Source organism: Hoplias malabaricus, chromosome 6 (genome assembly GCF_029633855.1).
Source record: "Hoplias malabaricus isolate fHopMal1 chromosome 6, fHopMal1.hap1, whole genome shotgun sequence".
NCBI classification, from domain to species: Eukaryota; Metazoa; Chordata; class Actinopteri; order Characiformes; family Erythrinidae; genus Hoplias; species Hoplias malabaricus.
Window position 1 is genome coordinate 37915608 of NC_089805.1, and position 18010 is coordinate 37933617.

Sequence of the window (18010 nt, forward strand, 5' to 3'; positions counted from 1 at the left end):
ACTTCATAACCACGTGTGTGTGTGTATGAGTGTGTGTGTGGAGGGGATCAGATAGTACAAGCGCCTTGAAGTCACTTCACACAATTTCTAGATGCATATAACATGCCTCCAACACATGATCCATACAATGCATATTCTTCTTTTGGGGCATTTCAGCTCAGTGTGAAGTGATACATGATTTCACACTCAGAGTGCTACCTTTTGTCATATGACACTCTTAAAAAGTAATTTAAAGGAGCCATGTCATGAAAAAGCCGCTGCTATTTTGAACTGAAATATTGAAATTAAATGTTATAGCCCATTCCTGAACCTGGCCCAGAGGCCACACACATTGGCATCTGGGGATCTGTTAGGGCTGCATTAACAGCTGCTGGATGTATTTTTTTTTTTCTAGACGTATTATATGAAATAAAAAACAAATATATTACATATAAAGTGGGGTTGATTTCTAGGTCAATCAATAAGGCTCATGAGACATTTCATGAGGCATCAAAAACCTACATTAGTGTGCAAAATATAGGTTGCACACTAACTCTAAACACAGTTAGTGTTCACAGAATTCACAGAATGTGAACCCTTATACAACTGCACACAGACAGAGCATTAAATTCTAGACAGTACAGTTCTATGCCGGTGACATGTATTCGTATTCCATTCTGACCTGTGCCTGGTGTTGTATATGCACACCATTTTGTCACTTGGCAAGATCTATTACTATTATGGGCACTAACATGATGTCCCAAACATGATTACATTGACGTTTGACTGCCCATTCTATCTACATCTGTTTAAACTCAATTCACAGCTGTTAAAGCTCAGTCAGTGCGATACCAAGAATGAATTAAAAGCATGAGAACCTCGATGTGAAAAAACAGATATAAATTACAAGAGAAAGTTAGGACATGGCCCCTTTAAATAAGAACATTTCCAAGTAACCATGTCATTATGAGAAGGGGCAATTCCTGAATTCATCTAACTCTCCATGCCATGTTCTTGTTCAGTTCCAGCAGGTTTCATCCCAGCTCTACATGCTCTATCTCATAGTCCATGCATTCTCTCTCCTGAACCTTTACTCTGCTCCACTCTGTCGCAACCTTGCCTCTGCATTCTCCGCAAGGAGCTGGGGATTTCTGAAGAAGTTGCAGCCTCCGGTATGGTGGGAGGTGCTGGTAATTTTCATCCTCTAGGTGGGCGGAGACTGTTCCGCTGTGCATCACGGCTCCGGTGGGCTCCTGTGGGCTAGTGCTGGTTCCTCTGGAAGTCTTTGACCTCGTCTACTGCTGCCCAGTCTCACACTGCTGGTGGATTTGTTGGTGTTTGCAGTGCATGGGCTGTGGGAGGAGTGGTCTCCATGGAGCCTGTGTTCAGTCACTTGTGGGCGTGGCTCTCGGACAAGAAGCAGGAGCTGTGTGGCCCCTCAACATGAAGTGAAGGGCTGCGGAGGGCCTGAGGTGCAGACCAAACTCTGCAATATAGCTGTGTGCCCTGGTTAGTACCATTCTCCATTTCTCCATTACTCTATGGCAGGGGTGTCAGACTCAGTACCACAGAATCGTTCTTTATTTAGCACCTATGTCAACCCGTTGGCTAAGTATAGAGAGCATGAGTTTGACACCCCTGCTTTAAGGCTAATAATGTGACTCACGCAAGTACACAAACACTCCAAGCAATGGCAATTCAGTACTGGAACTTGTTATTCTAATAGGCTTAAATGCATAAAATAATCAAGTGCAAGAATAATCATTCTCAAACTTGCAGCAAGCAATCATTACAGCGGCCAAGTCCACACGCAGTTTGACTAAAATAAGTAATTAGTAAAAGCCCTGTTCCTACTGGAAATGTTTTACCTGAGAGGGTTTACCACCAGGAGCAGAGATTGTAACCCAGTATGAATCCATGTCCATTCTTCTTACACTCTCAGAAAAACAGGTACGGTACAGGTACATCATCATTAGTAAAGGTGCAAACAGTATAAAAGTTGGGGAAGTGAATATTTCTCAATTTTTTGTATAGAACTGTGTAAAATAAAACAACAAAACATAAGTCCTGGAGATGAAATGGTACGTAAGAAACCAACACAACTTAAAAGTCTACCATTAATCTAGAATATTGAACAAGTATCTTTTTTGAAGATGAAGGTACAGAGATGTACCCTTGAGGGTAATACACACAGTGAGAGCAAAAGGTACAGCTGAGAGTCTACAAATATAGTAAATAATCATTCTGGATGAATGACCTTCTGTAATAAACTAACACTGAAGGCAGAGCTTCCTCAGTAATGACATGTCATTACAAAACAAGGAGACTCTGCTTACCAATATGGATCCTGATTTGGCCAAGTGTCTTCTAACAGACATCCAAAATAGAGTTATTAAGTAAATTAACTTAGAGTTATTAAGTTGAATGAACCCACTTTACTAACCTCATGCTATTCTTTCTCATTATGTAAATGTCCAGGCTATCTAGTGTCATCCAGTTTGAAACAGCAAGTACAGTCCTACACCTCCATAGATTCTCTAGTAAAACAAATTCAGTTGAAACGGGGCTTTTGTACTCTTTCACCCCACCACTTATGTGCTGAGTTTATTAACTGCCAAAGTAAAGTAAGACTGCGCATTGTATAACAGGGCCGTAAGATACCCGTGTAAGTAGATACGTCTTATCATTAGAGTCTGAGTGCTTGCGTGGGTTGTGTTTCCGGCATAAATCTCTCTTTTCCTGCTCTATCTCTATCTCTCCCACTTCATTCTCACAGCCTTTATGTTCTGTCATTATCCTGGTGTTTTATTCATGGTCAGCTTTTCTCTTGTAGGCTACTGTTTTCCACTTATTCTGTCTCGCAACACTCTGATGACCTTTCTCCAGTCTCTCTCTCTTAATCTGCCCTGTCACCTTTCCTTTGCTCATCTCTCTCTCTCTCTCTCTCTCTCTCTCATATTTACACACACACACACACACACACACACACACACATTATAACCCTCTCTCAATATTGCTCTTCTAAATCTTTTCCCCTCACATATATTTAGTATTTCTTTCTTCATTTTTACTCACGGTGCCAGTCACAGCTTGAGTGTGGTCTGAGTCCAGTTCAGACAGATGGAAGTGAGTCTGGTTCACCTTATTTAAACAGACCCACAGATGATTGTGCACCTGCAGGGGTTCTGTTGACTCTGTTACAGCGCCGCCATCGACTTAGTGAGCAGGATGCAGCTCTCAGATTAGTTATTACCTTGTCGAGATGAGCAATAAATCATCTGACTGTTACATTTCAATTTGGTTTCAATTTGAACAGTCCCCTCTTGTTGAAAACCTCCATTACGCTGCCAGGCAGAGGGTTAGAGGTGACGGCCAATCACTATGATTGCCTTTGATTCGAGGAGGCACGAATGAAGAGTCCGGCCAATCTCGGTGAGCGCAGCTTGACGGACAGTGATTACGGCCTTTCGGCGAGCAGATCCTTTACCTCTTCTCTACGCACTTTCTCTACCATAACACCATCTCACCTTTCTTCATATTCAAACCTCATCCCCCCCGTCAGCCTGAAATGCAATTCACTCCCTGCAATTAAAGCCAAGGCAGGGTTAGATCACACTAATAGACACTTCTGCTACTTACTGAAGCATGCCGGGCCATGAGAATCACCTTAGACATGTTAAATTACACCGGTATCTGTTATTGTAGCCTTAGGGTACAACAGCCCTGCCTCCAGAGTTCAGCAGCAGCTGTTTCTGTTGTGTTTAAGTATTCACATTCGAATGCTTATATAAATGCTTTCCATACAGGACAATTTGTCAACTGGCCAGTAGTATTGGCTGATCCGTTGAGGTCCTGTGGATTAATCAGTATCCTGCCAATAAACCACATCCAGATCAGACAGTTTGGCAATGCAGGAGACATATTTACTTTATGTAGGTATCCTCAGTCATTTCTGTTACAGCAGTTCAGGTTGAATTAGTATACTTGAACAGTAAGTAAGTTATTAGATTTTCAGCCTGGAATGGACACACAACTTATTTGATTCGCATTCTTTTGCATATCATTTCCTTTTTTTGTGTAATTGGACCTCACTGAGCTGATTCTCACAGGGAAAATGTGGACTACTGTGGATTGTGAAGTTCTTTTTTTTTCTCTCTCATCTTTTAAAGATGAAATTGTAAGTAATTTATTAGGTTTATTAAGGTATTAGGGCCACCACTGTCTGTATCTCTCCTGAAAAATGGCTCACTTATGTTTAATCACAAATTTTAACTTACTTTCATTTAATCTCATTTAACTGCACAGGACAGTTTGTTCTGACTATAAGTATATTTGCAACAATAATGCTAGTTTAACTTCAGACTAACCTCATTCAAATACAGGATGCAGTGACACTTAACTTTTGTTTAGCACATCGCTTGTAGGCACTGGCATTTGTAAATGCTACTTACTTTCCCCTCGTATCTCAGGAGTGCTGCTTTTTTTATTATTTTTAAAGCCCTCAGTGTCACTGCTGGACTGAGATCAGTCCACCAACCAAAACTATCCAACCGACACAAATCAACACAAACTGTGCAGCAACAGATGAGCTACTGTCTTTGACCTTACATCTACAAGGTGGACCAATGAGGTAGGAATGTGTGCACAGTGAGTGGACACAGTGTTTAAAAACTCCAGCAGTACTACTGTGTCTGATCCACCCGTACAAGCACAACGCACATTAACAAATCACCACCACGTCAGTGTCACTGCCTGATGACTGATGGAATCAGACTGATGGAAATGAATGTGTCAATATTTCAATTAATACATTCATTTCATTTAGTGAGGGCGGCACGGTGGCGCAGCAGGTAGTGGCGCAGTCACACAGCTCCAGGGGCCTGGAGGTTGTGGGTTCGATTCCCGCTCCGGGTGACTGTCTGTGAGGAGCTGGTGTGTTCTCCCTGTGTCTGCGTGGGTTTCCTCCAGGTGCTCCGGTTTCCTCCCACGGTCCAAAAACACACGCTGGTGGATTGGAGACTCAAAAGTGTCTGTAGGTGTGAGTGAATGTGAGTGTGTGTCTGTGTTGCCCTGTGAAGGACTGGCGCCCCCTGTATTCCTTCCTTGTTCCCGGTGATTCCGGGTGGGCTCTGGACCCACCGCGACCCTGAACTGGATAAGCGCTTACAGAGAATGAATGAATTTAGTGAGCTTCCAGTTCTATACAGTGAGCTGGCTGAAATTTGACCTGTTTCTTTCATAGTTTCCACTGTGTTTTAATGTGGTTTTACAGATTTATACACAGTTGAATTATTAAGCAAGTGACTTAAAACAGGCAGGAGTAATAGGGGTCAGAATAGGTCAGAAAGCTTTAAACAGTTAATACCTGAGAGGAACAAATCAGAGTGAGCTTTGTCCTCAGCAAGAGCCTCTTTTCACAGAAATAAAAAGAACATTCCTTGATCTTTTTATGCTGGGAAGTATTATAATGCATGTACAGGCTTCATAAAGAAGCCAAGTCTGATGTATTAAAGGAGCGAGACTTCAGGAAAGATTTCTGTGACAGCCTGTCAACTTGTCTTCACTGAATTTTCCCCCTTATTTTCCCTCCTGATAATTAGTTAAAGGTTAGCTAATGGTAGCATGGTTTAAAGAGGCAGCGTTTGGTTGGAAAGAGTAATGATTATAAACAGCAGGGAGCCTGAGAGATTCAGGATTAGAATTAATTAAAGTAAATGAAAATTTTGAAGGGTTATCCTGGCAAATCCATAAAGAAATTATTTGCTTTAGATTTGTTTTTTTTTGGTTGATAGGAAACTAAGAGAAAATCAGTAATTGGGGTTATAAGGAAAGCTTCAGTTGCATATGATGAATGCATTTGAAATGGAAATCTTACAATTTTACCAAGTACTTACTCTCAGAACTTTAGAGGGAGTGCTCAGGGTGGAATGATCACTAGGTGCAGGCGAGGAAAGTGCAGCTCCGGCCAGAGGTCTAGTAGGAAATGCACTTTTTCCAGATTTTGCTGCTCATTTCTGAACACTGGACACCCCTGGATGCTGAGGTTCAAAGGCAAAGCGCCTTTGAAATGATAACCACCAGCACAGCCCTTGTGGTATATGGAGATGGAGAGTGAACTTCAATAGTTTATAGATGCTTACTCTCTCTGTAGTTCTCTCTCTCTCTCTCTCTCTCTCTCTCTCTCTCTCTCTCTCTCTCTCTCTCTCTCTCTCTCTCTCTCTCTCTCCCTCTCTCTATCTGGGTGCCCAGCTGTATGTGTTGTGTTTAAGTTGAGGAGGTGAGGAAGGTTTGTTGTTCTCCAGCTGGGGCATCTCTCTCTTGGCAGCAGAGGCATGTTCATGTCCTTTTTGTAAGGAGCTTGTTTCAGTGAGTGATGATGAGTGTGGTACTGTGAGGGCTGATGATGGTGTGGACGGACCGGCCACATTCCTCAATACTGATTGGTTTATGGGCCTGAGAAGATTGTTGTTATTTATCACACACTCTGAGCCATGACAGGCCTGTTTAACCCCAGCTGCGGAGGACTGCTGAATATGCAATAAGCTCTAACTGTGCTTTACTCAACACATAGGTCAAACTGACAGAATTTACATGGCTGATCCTCACTGGATTAATGGAATGTATCATGTCAGGTCTTTAATCTGCTGAAATTTTGGAATCCTGCATAATAGCCTTAAAAATATGCGGTATAAACACTCAGTTCTGACAGGGCAGGTGTGTCATGGCAATTATATGCCATCTAGTGCTTTCTCTTCCTTGAAATGCATTTCAGTTGAGGGCGAATTTGATTTTAAGTTATGCTATTAATCATAGCCAGATCAGTTTAAAAACAGTATGCATGGATAACCTTTCCACATTTCCCTCGTACGGCCCGGGGTGTATCAGGAGAGTGATGCTAGATGATTATTTGCATGAAAAGTGTCATATTAAAGTCAAAGGACATGACAGGTTTTCTCCAGGGAGGCAGGTAATGTAAACATCATTAGAGCACCGAGGCTATCATTATTGAAACCTTAGACTGATGGAGGCTTTAAAATAATATTGAAAGATCTGGCGGGTGTAGTTCAAGTGTGATTTTGGTGCTCACTGAGGATTTACTTGAGAAGTCCAGAGGTGAAGCTGATTCCACAGAAGACTGACATATTATCCCCTGAATACCCATGAGAGCCACACTAGCCTAGCCTTTAAAATGGTGGCTGAATGCCCAGTGTACCCTCATATAAGATCAACTCTGCCGAGGTATTTCAACAAACAAGGCTGTTGTTTTAGAAAAGCCTTGGGGTACCCCTGACTAGAGCAGCAGTCTTAGGGTTGGTATGATCGTCCAGGCCTCGGGGTCCGAGATTGCACTGAAACTGTGGTCCTCCTTCTCCCTTCATCACAATCACACTGCTGGCCTACACGAAGATCTATTAGCTTGCCTAGCAGAGCTGTGCAGTTAGCATTCTCCTCCAAATGTGCCGAGCAGCTAAATTGTGTATGTATGGTATGTAATTACATAAAAACCTCATGGTCTGATGTATTGGGTCAGACCTCTGCCCAAACCTGACTACAGTTCTCAGCGTGGGCAGGAACCCAAGACTCATTATTCCACATAGCCTCCTTCTATAACATGTAACATGCCATTCACACTAGATAACCAAGTGAATGAATATTTGTGCTAGCAAATAACCCAGAAGTTTCTAGACTTCTAGCTCATCCAATATTTCTTTTTGAATAAAAAAAAATATTGGTGAATAGTTTGTACCACATTTGCTTTTCTAAGAATGCTTTACACTACATTTTGGAACATAGCTGTGGGAGATAGACTGTATTTATCCACATGAACATTAGCCATGTTGAGCCAACCCGGTCTCACATCTATTCGTGATATAGTCACATATATAGGGGACTGCAATTTGTGACATAGTCGCATATTTTCAATGTTTTATGCGACAATATCACGATCATAAGTGAATGGGTAATTACCAAACAAACACTATGCCACAGTAACACGAAAACTCTTCCTCACTACAGGCGTCATTACTCATAACATAGAAAAAGGCATAATGCGAATTACATGACATAGGTTGTTATTCCAACAAAGGCATAAAGTATTTTATTATAATATTTCTCCTAAGCAATGCTTATTATTGGTGTCCTACTTTAGCTTTAACTCTAACGAGAACATTTCTTTCACTTAACGATATTTTGACTAATTGTCAAAAGGTTAATACTGAAAAGGACATTTCTCTAGTCATTATTTGCTTCGATATTTTAGCAAATAATGAATTAGTAACGTTATATTTTCCGTAAATAAAAATAAGACCATGGTATTAACGGATGGTAATGACGCCTTAATGAGGAGGAGTTTTCGTGTTACTGTCGCATAACACAGCGCACTGATATGACGGTTTGTTTGGACTATGTCACGAATTGCAATCCCCTATATATGTGACTATATCACGAATAGGGGTGAGACCGGGTTGGTTGAGCCTTGATTCAGTAAACATGCTCAAATACTTGTTTAAAATGTAAATGGCAGGCTTTAAACAATGAACCAAATAAGAAATAGTAACCAAGACGCTGTATTTATATAATACAGTAACTATATCATCAATAGACTGAAGTCTTAGCTGCTGGTATTTGCCATTTTATTAATGCAGCATAGAAATAAATTTGCTTTGATACTTCAGACGATACTGCTACTGTTATATATTACATTACATTTAAGTATATTTGTGAACATGTGTTTAAAATTAAATTCATAAAATAAGCATTGAAGGAAGATAAAGAATCAGTAAGACATTTCCCACTTATCCATCCCCTCTGCCTCTAATGGAAAAGGTTTCAAACTTTGGGAACTTAAAGTGGATCTGTTTTCCAGCTTTTCATTATATTACAGTGCCTTGTTATGCAAATAACCTGGGTTGGATTCACAGAGGAAGAACAGAAATGCATTTTTTAACCACGCAAATCACAGTTTTTTTTTTTATCCCACAATCCAGTGAGTGCACACAGTATCTTCCTGTTATCAAAGTCAAAAGAAGGCTCTCATTAATTTCTGTACTGATATTATCACTGTTCTATTTTCTATTTAATTGCCCTCAGAAATAAATCTGTTTTGCCTTTTCATTTTTCATCCTGCTTTACTCTGAAATGTACTTTTATTTCCCATTGTTGTTTTGTTTTTTTGTGATATTCATGAGGTGGTATGGCATTAGGACACCACAAGTGTATACACTAATAGCACAAATATTTTCTCCACTGCTGTTATGGTTTGTCCTAAATTCCCAGATTATTTTATATACTGCCTGCACATACTGTCCAGCTTATTTTTACCACTTTATTAACCCTTTGATGATCAATTGGAAGTGAACATTCATTAATTCATATAATGTGCAACTCACAGGAAAGAAAATTATTATTAGTCTTTGAATGAACCAATTTAGGCACCAAAACTCTGCTGTATTTCACATTCTGAACAATGTTTAACAGTTTTATTATAGAAATTTTGAAATGGGCAGCAGGTAGCGTCGCAGTCACACAGCTCCAGGGGCCTGGAGGTTGTGGGTTCGATTCCCGCTCCGGGTGACTGTCTGTGAGGAGGTGGTGTGTTCTCCCTGTGTCCGCGTGGGTTTCCTCCGGGTGCTCCGGTTTCCTCCCACAGTCCAAAAACACACATTGGTAGGTGGATTGGTGACTCAAAAGTGTCCGTAGGTGTGAGTGTGTGAGTGAATGTGTGTGTGTGTCTGTGTTGCCCTGTGAAGGACTGGCGCCCCCTCCAGGGTGTATTCCTGCCTTGCGCCCAATGATTCCAGGTAGGCTCTGGACCCACCGCGACCTTGAATTGGATAAGCGCTTACTGATAATGAATGAATGCATGAATGAATTTTGAAATGGGCCATGAGGTGTCATAACGTGAGGAAGAACCATTGAAGAAATGGTTAATTGTGCTTTTAAAGCACTGGTATGTTTGGTTCAGAGAGAATATATAACCGCATGCAGGTGGCAGAAAAAAACATTTTAAAGCACCCAGTAAAGTGCAGGGTGATATATTATTAGAATAAATTGTTTTGCTCTTTAATTAATGCGATGTTATACTTTTCGCCCAACTCTTCTGTGCACACCACAGCAAATTAATCGAAGCAACTGAGGCCACAATAATTTCCTGGTTGGGCAATGAAATTTCCTATGTGCTGATTGATGGTGTTATTCATTGTGCTCTCTCGACACTGTCCTTTATTCAGTCCCTTTGTGTACTACTACTGAGCTGTCCAGCTCATCTCTGAGGCCAAGACTGTAACTTCTCTTCCACAAAATCTCAGTCGAGATATCTTTGAAATCAAAGCTCTTCAATTACTTTAGATATTTTGATTAATTAGTTTGATGATCCTCTCGCTGTGAATTTGGGTGAGTTTAGGTGTTTGAATGTGAAATGTTTTATAAACCTTATTGGAGATGTAGTACCATTCCTGTGAGGACACGATCCACTCACAGTAATATAACAAGGCAGAAGACTGGCCTTGGTCTGTGTTGTTTACTGTCTTTACTCTTACTGCAGATTCCTGTAATTCAAACGTATTGTTTGAGAAAAGAATGAACTGTATACAGGCTCAGTCTGTTTACAGGGCCCTCGGTTGTTCTTTGTATTGATGTATGTGTGTTTGTCTTTTTTGATTTATATCTTTTTCTTAACTGCTACTCTGTGTCCCCTTTCTGTACCGTAATGAGTTACTGTTCTCTCTCTCTCTCTCTCTCTCTCTCTCTCTCTCTCTCTCTCTCTCTCTCTCTCTCTCTCTCTCTCTCTCTCTCTCCCTCCCTCCCTCTCTCTCTCTCTCTCATTGTAGTGGAAGGCCAATGGCTGGACTGGTCTCAGTGGTCTCGATGTTCTGTATCCTGTGGTGTGGGGTCTCAGCAGAGGCAACGGAGGTGCAGTGTGTCTGTGCACGGGTGGGCCGAGTGCAAGGGTCCACACTCGGAAACGCAAGACTGTACTAACCCGTCCTGTGGAGGTGTGACTTAAACACACACACACACACACACTAATTCATGTGGTCATTTATTCATTTGTGTCACAAGGAAATATCACAACCATATAACGTCATGAACATAGAAAACAAATTCCAGGCAGAGGGAAGTGGGGCTTTGTAGTTCTCTCCACAGCACTGTGATTGCGCAGGGTAAACTAAGGCATGGTGCACCTGCTTCTGAGCCTGGCCTGCCATTTTTGTTTAAGGCCTTAAGGTTTAGATTATACAAGCTTTGAACATCTCTGTTCATAAACACACTTTTAGACAAATAGTGTAAATTTACTCTCATGCCCTCTCTCTACCTTCTGCCCTGTCCTTTTTAACTTCTTTATTCTTGCTCTCTTTCTTTCAGGTGGTGGTAACTGGGGGGCATGGAATCACTGGAGTCTTTGCTCTAAAACATGCGACTCGGGCTGGCAGCGGCGCTTCCGAATGTGTGAGAGTACAGGGGTCCAGGATTACCCCTGCGATGGGGATGGGGAGGAGGTGCGTGCCTGCAATGACAAGAAGTGCCCAGGTGAGTGTGTTTGTGAAAATGCCAAATCTCAACCGATTCCACATTTTCTGCACATGCAGTGTTGTGCTGTCACAGTAATGAAACAGGAAGCTGCTGTGTATATAAGTCAGGTTTTAAGAAAATCTCTTTTTACAATTTTATTTGCACATTTACCATCATTTGAGGACAAAAGTTCAGACTTGAAATGGACACAAAAATTGTATATAAATGTAATGCATTACAAAAAAATGCAAGATATTTAAATGCTTAAAAAAACCAGGGCCTTTTGTCTCTATTGCCTTAATTAAAAATTAATTATTGCTTTAATTAAAAATAATCGTATGCACAGGTTGCTAAGCTATTGCCCGGTGCCTGGTTACCTTCTCTTTATTTTACACAAGCTACCTTTATTGTGTCTTTTACCTCATACTCTGTCTTCACTCTACTCTCTTGTCACTGGGCATCTGTCATTTTTTTTCTGCCATCTTTCTGTCTACCTCAGGCATCTCTCCTTTACTCTTTTTTCCCCTCTCTCTCCCTCCCGTTCCCTCGCTTATTCGCTCGCTACTGTCTCTAGGCTCCACTTTCTTTCTTCTCAGTCTGTCTGTGTACCTGTAGGTTATTTTTTTCTCTATATATTTTCTGTCTGTATAAGTCTCTCTCTCTCTCTCTCTCTCTCTCTCTCTCTCTCTCTCTCTCTCTCTCTCTCTCTCTCTCTCTCGCTCTTATTTTCTCCTGCTTTCCCACTCGTTCTCTTTTTTCTCCTGCATGCTTTCTCTTGCATCCTCTCACTCTCTCTCCCTCTCTCGCTTTCTCTCTCTCTCTCTCTCTCACACACACACACACACTCCTGCTCACTCTCTCCCTCCATTTGACAGTCACTCTCCTCCTTTTTTCCTCTTCCTCCCTTTCTCTTTCTTTCAGCAAAGGCAAGGCCTCCTTGGCTGGGGCGAATTGTTCAAAGCTGTGCTGCGTGCGATTTGTCAGCGTGTCAGCCCAGCGCAGCAAACAGCAGATTTTAATAAGCGTGTCTTTGACTGTAGCTTTGGGAGGCTATAGATTAAATAAATGTCAGACATTGCCGCGGAGCTTATATCAGGCACATGGCTTTGATAGCACTGTGCCCAGATCCCGAAGACAAAAATCTGTCCAATAACTTTGTCTGGAAGCATATATTTAGATGAAAAAGGAGTGCTTCCCATGGACGTATTTCTACTTTTTCCACTTTCTCTTTGCTCTCTTTCTGTTTTCGCAGCCGGAGTTTTTACCTTGTTTTGATGGGAGTCAAGCAGGGAGGAATGCAGTTTTATTTGGTGACTAAAGGCGGCTTGCAGTATGTTTTAAAAGAAAGAAATGAAGTGGAGGATGCATTCTACAGTGTAGCGCATGTGTCTTAAATGTATTATACAAGGGGTAACCACACTTAACCTTAATATCAATATAAAAATGTCTCACCCATTCCAGCTCATTGTTAACAGAGGCATAAAATCTAGTTTGCAGCTATGTGTTCTCCGTAGAGAAATACTGGCTGAAGGGGGTCGTACGTAGCTTTTTAACAGACTTTCAACATAACACTGTCATAGGATGCTATCTTTCCAAAAACCTTGGGCTCTGGAGCAAAGAAAACATCTGGAGTGATTAGTGACTGTTTGTTTGACATGTCTAGTTTTTCTCATGTGTCAGGAGAACTGCACAGTTTGGTGGTGGAGGATTTAAGTTCTGGGTCTGTTTCTCATGTTTTTGAGTCCCAATGGATAACATGCAACAACATTCTATAAAATGGTGTAACAGTGCTTTGGTGCAGTGCTCAACACAAACCCATGCAGAACTTTGGGAAGACTGCAGAATAGACCTAACCATTAGTCCCACCTCGGTAATGAGCTTGTGGCTGAACAGAAGACATTTTTCTCAGACGTATTTCTAGTGTGAAGCCTTCCCAATAGTGAAAACAATCTAGAAGTCTGCTACATACGAATGAGATGAGATGAGACGAGAGTTTGTACTGAATTTGAGATAATTGGTTGGGCTTGATATATATACATATGAAATAATAATAATAATAATAATAAATAATCAAAAATTGATCACAATAATAGGGACATGTTTTCTCTAACTATACCAGTTAGTCTCCAGCTGAATTTTAAAGGCACAGGTCAGAACCACAGTTTCTTGCTCGTGTAGACCTCTACAACCAGCAATAGACCCGCTTCCTCCTGTCTTACATTGTTGTGTGTTTTGTGCAGCTCCTCATGAAATCTGCAGGGACGAGTACCAGGTGTCTATGACATGGAAGAGAGCTTCAGCTGGAGAGACTGTTTACAACAAGTGTCCATCAAACGCCACTGGTGAGATGCCCAACAAAGCACCTCTTCATTAACTACTTCTGCACTTACTCTCACTAATTCCCTCCTTGATGAAGTGATAATCAGATTATTATAGTGTTACTGTTTCCTCATTAGACAGAGAAGAATGTCGTGAGGATTAAAACCTCACTAAAGATTTTATCAAACTTAATTAAGCCATGTGCCATGTACGGCTGAACTTTGATTTGACATTGTGCTTAAGTAGGCTTATGAGTACATTGCTTGCATCAGAGGCTATGTAAATAAAACATCAAGTCACAGACTAATATAATTTATGTTATAAATAAGGAGGTTGATGTATTATACAATACCCAGTGTGACCACTGTTTGAAAGTTCAAAAAATGACTCAAAAGATAAATGAGCTGTAGTAATGACAGGAACGGAACCACAGTGTGCTGAAAAACTGATGTGCTACTTCCAACTCATGAAAAATGGCTTTATTAAGTGATTTTATGATCAGTAAAACCAGACCATAAAGCACTATCAGAGATGCAATTAGTCATTTCCAGAAACTCACCACAGGCAACGAGCTTCATGACTTCAAAATAAGTTGATTTCTCTGCATTTAATGAACATTCAGTTTGGAGCCCACTGAAGAGTGATGCGTGAGTGGAAGCTCAATGCTCTGTTGTTTAGCATCTCCGTGCATGGTGACTGTAAACAAGGCTAACAGTTCAGAGCCACATCTCAGTCCAGGGAGACTTTAGTATGATATTGAGCATTAAATTATAGTAGTTACTTGCAAAATGTTGGCTTTGGGTCAATTCACAAAGCTCACGCCCTTGGGCACCATGGCCTGAGGCACAATCCTCACTGACCCACTGCACCTAACCATGCATTACTCTTTTTTTAGCATGTTTAGGTTTCCAAAGTGCTCCGTGTGATCTATCTCCGATATCATGCTGGAAACAGCCCCTAGGCTCTCATTGATTTATACCTAATAAAAAACACAGACAGCTAATAAATGGTGCCTTTGAAGTATTGAGTGCAGAATGCACTGGTGAATGTGGTCAAAGCCAAGGAGTAATATATCCCTTGTGAGAACCTCCAAAAAGCAACAAAAAAAACAACAAAAAACTGTCCTGCAGGCAGGTGAAGTAACACAGTTTCCACCCAAGGGATTTTGTTAGTATTTCCCTGTGGATTAGAGTGTGAATGCAGCTCTGTCCTGCCCAGCGCAGATGGGCAGACGGGTGATAGTTTGGTCATGGCCCATTGCATAGAGGCAGCATGATGCAAGTGTGAGTAAACGGGCTTTGCGGCAGGGTTTGCATGTTTTGGAGAGATTTTTTTTCTCCTTTTTTCATTTTTCTTGATTTTATCTGCTAACAAGAGGCAGAGAAGAATTTTGCACCAGAAGAAAAGGCTTTATCTCTATTACACATTATACAGAATGGCTTGACATTACTGAATATAAAAAGTGGGTCATTTTATTTTTCTACCATCTTAAGAAACAGCTCTCATATGTATTTTGCCTTCTCTCTGTAGGATCTGCTAGTCGTCGTTGTCTGCTGGACTCTAATGGAGTTGCTTACTGGGGTCCTCCGAGCTTCGCCCGATGCATCTCTCTTGAGTATAGATATTTACATTTATCTGTAAGTGGGAAATTTTGCTCTAAAATGCTGATTATACTGAAATCCATTTTATCCTGAGTCCAAACCTACGTTTACATGCACACAACAAGACCACTGTAGCTAGCTTCATGCCCATGTTTTGAATCCTGGGTATAATTTGGGTTTCTGTTTGAAAATGAATGTTTTTTCAAAAGTCATAGAAGAAAAACAGTTCCACTGTTGATATATTTTGTCCTGGATTCATTTTCTGATATTGTTCCGAAGCCAGATAAAGTTAAACAACGTATTCTTAGATCAGCGAAGACAATAACTGAACCGTATTTAAACATTCTAATTAAATTGGGTCTTAGACCTGTTGTCTGAGACCAATAAAGATGAACCATTGATGAGTTTGTAAACACAGTTACTAACACAACCTTCTGGGAGCTTGCTTTTGTATTGACTCCTGGTTTGTTTGTATTTGTTTGTTTGTTGTGTGCACAGATCTATTAACTTTTATTTGCCATTTGACTTTTCAGCATTGCCTCTTGCCGAGCACTTGATATTCATGTGCTCCTCCTAATTTGTGTTTGTTGAACTTTGACCTTGTGTGCAGGATAATTGCATGACACTTTTAATAAATGAGGGTAGGAGAGTTGACTCAGGGCGCAGTGTGATTGGGTTGATTGCTCTGTTAACCTGTTCACTAACCCCTCATTATAATCAGACAGTGTTTAGTTAGTTCTGATTGCTATTGTCTGCTGTCTCTCAGGCCCACAAAGCTGTCTTTAGTCAATCAGCAGCAACTTTGTTCTCTTTAGGTCATAAACCAGCTCAGTCAGTCAAAACGGAAGCATTATTTTTTTGTGTTTGTGTGTGTGTGTTTTGTTTTGTTTTGTTTGCAGTTTGCTGTTTCGTGCTTTTCATTTCTCTGAACATTATGCACTTTGCTGTGAACACGGATCAATGAGTTTGATTCGTTCTCAAAGACTGAGTCTGTGCTTTTCCTCTTTTATTGTTGGTCTGATTTTCAATGATGTTCTGTCATTAGTGTCGGGCTTATTTTCTCTCTGTCTGCAGTGGAGCATGTTTAAAGCCAGTATACCATTTATATTCGGTTATGTGAGTGCACATATAAGTTACTTAGAACTTAGGGTTACAAAGTTTACTCTAAGGAACAGTTCTATTTTTAAAAGACTGAAGCAATAACTGTCACCAACATAAATATGTTTAATAAATAAAGTGATAAACTGTGCTAGAATTGTGATCTGCTCATATTCAGCTTATTCCACATTTATTTAACTGCGATTCAAGGGAATGAAAATATTTCATTATTATTTCTTGACAATAAAAACAGATAAAAATGTCAGGAATTCAGACCTGCACCCGTCTGTACAGAATGTAAAAGTAATATTATTTCTTGCATCGCATGCATGATACAATAACTGTTATACAGTAAAGTATTATGTTGTTAACATAGCAGGGGGCTGAATGTGAACACACTTTAACCTTTGCTAGTAAAGCAGTAATAACTGTAACAGTGAAAGTAACACTGAAAAGAATAAAAACATGGATTCAGCCTCCCTCCTCTCTCTGACAGTTACGAGAGCATCTTGCGAAGGGTCAGAGGACCCTGGCTGGGGAGGGCATGTCTCAGATCGTGAGGAGTCTCCTGGAGTTAATGTCCCGTCGCAACTATTACAGCGGTGACCTCTTATTCTCTGTGGAGATTCTCCGAAATGTGACAGACACCTTCAAACGAGCAACCTACATCCCAGCTCCCGACGACGTGCAGGTGAGTGTGAAAAACACACACACACACGCTACACATTTTGTGTTACAAACTAAACTCAGATCAGTAAGGTACAGGTGTGTTTACGGTACCAAACTGCATGCGATGTGAAATATTACCTCTGTTTTGTGAGAAAATTAAGTGAGATGCAAACAATTTTACCCCTTACACATCTATGCAAAGACTAATGCCCAATTTAATGCAAACATTAGCCTGTCTTTATCCCTAAGCTGCTTGTATTATTCTTTTTTACTATTTTACTGTCATTTTATTTCAGAAATTCTTCCAGATAGTCAGCTTAATGTTGGACATGGATAACCTTGAGAAATGGGAAGATGCTCACCAGGTACCGTCCAAAATCTTATCACTAATTCATGTGTAACCATCTCAAAACCACTGCATTAATCCTGCTGGACATTGCTTTTATTGTGTTCCTTAATTTCCTTTTGACACTAGACGGTTATTGGAGTCAGGGCTCCTGTCAATGTGCAGATTAATAAGTGGGATAATTAAACTAACATCTAATACACAGAGACTGAGTGCTGTGTGGGTTATGGAGGTTTGAAACTGCCAAACTGACTTAGACCAGGCAATCCATTAGTCTGATATCTGAGCTTGTGTTTGGGTTATTGTCTGGGTTTCCAAGACAGAAACATCAGCTTCTGATTCAATTAGGTTTAATTGTACATCAGTCAGAGAAAGTGATGTTGAAACTCTAGCCAGGATTGGACATGAATTCTTCACTCTGAGAAAGAAGAACAAGATGCTGATAAAAACCTGGGTTTATTATAAATATACGTTCATATCCTTACAA

General features: G+C 40.6%; 1 protein-coding gene across 7 annotated transcripts in view; it reads left to right on the forward strand.

Annotated features, from left to right (window-relative positions):
• Positions 1–18010, forward strand: part of adgrb2 (adhesion G protein-coupled receptor B2) — a 341993-nt gene that overhangs the window by 181806 nt on the left and 142177 nt on the right. For 6 of the 7 annotated variants that reach the window (XM_066673975.1, XM_066673976.1, XM_066673980.1 and 3 more), the window contains 6 exons: positions 10809–10973; positions 11344–11508; positions 13731–13832; positions 15340–15446; positions 17005–17199; positions 17474–17542. In XM_066673975.1, coding sequence (XP_066530072.1) covers positions 10809–10973; positions 11344–11508; positions 13731–13832; positions 15340–15446; positions 17005–17199; positions 17474–17542 — 803 coding nt within the window. Of the gene's footprint in view, positions 1–1323; positions 1489–10808; positions 10974–11343; positions 11509–13730; positions 13833–15339; positions 15447–17004; positions 17200–17473; positions 17543–18010 lie in introns of all 7 variants that reach the window. The other variant, XM_066673982.1, reaches the window with a different exon arrangement.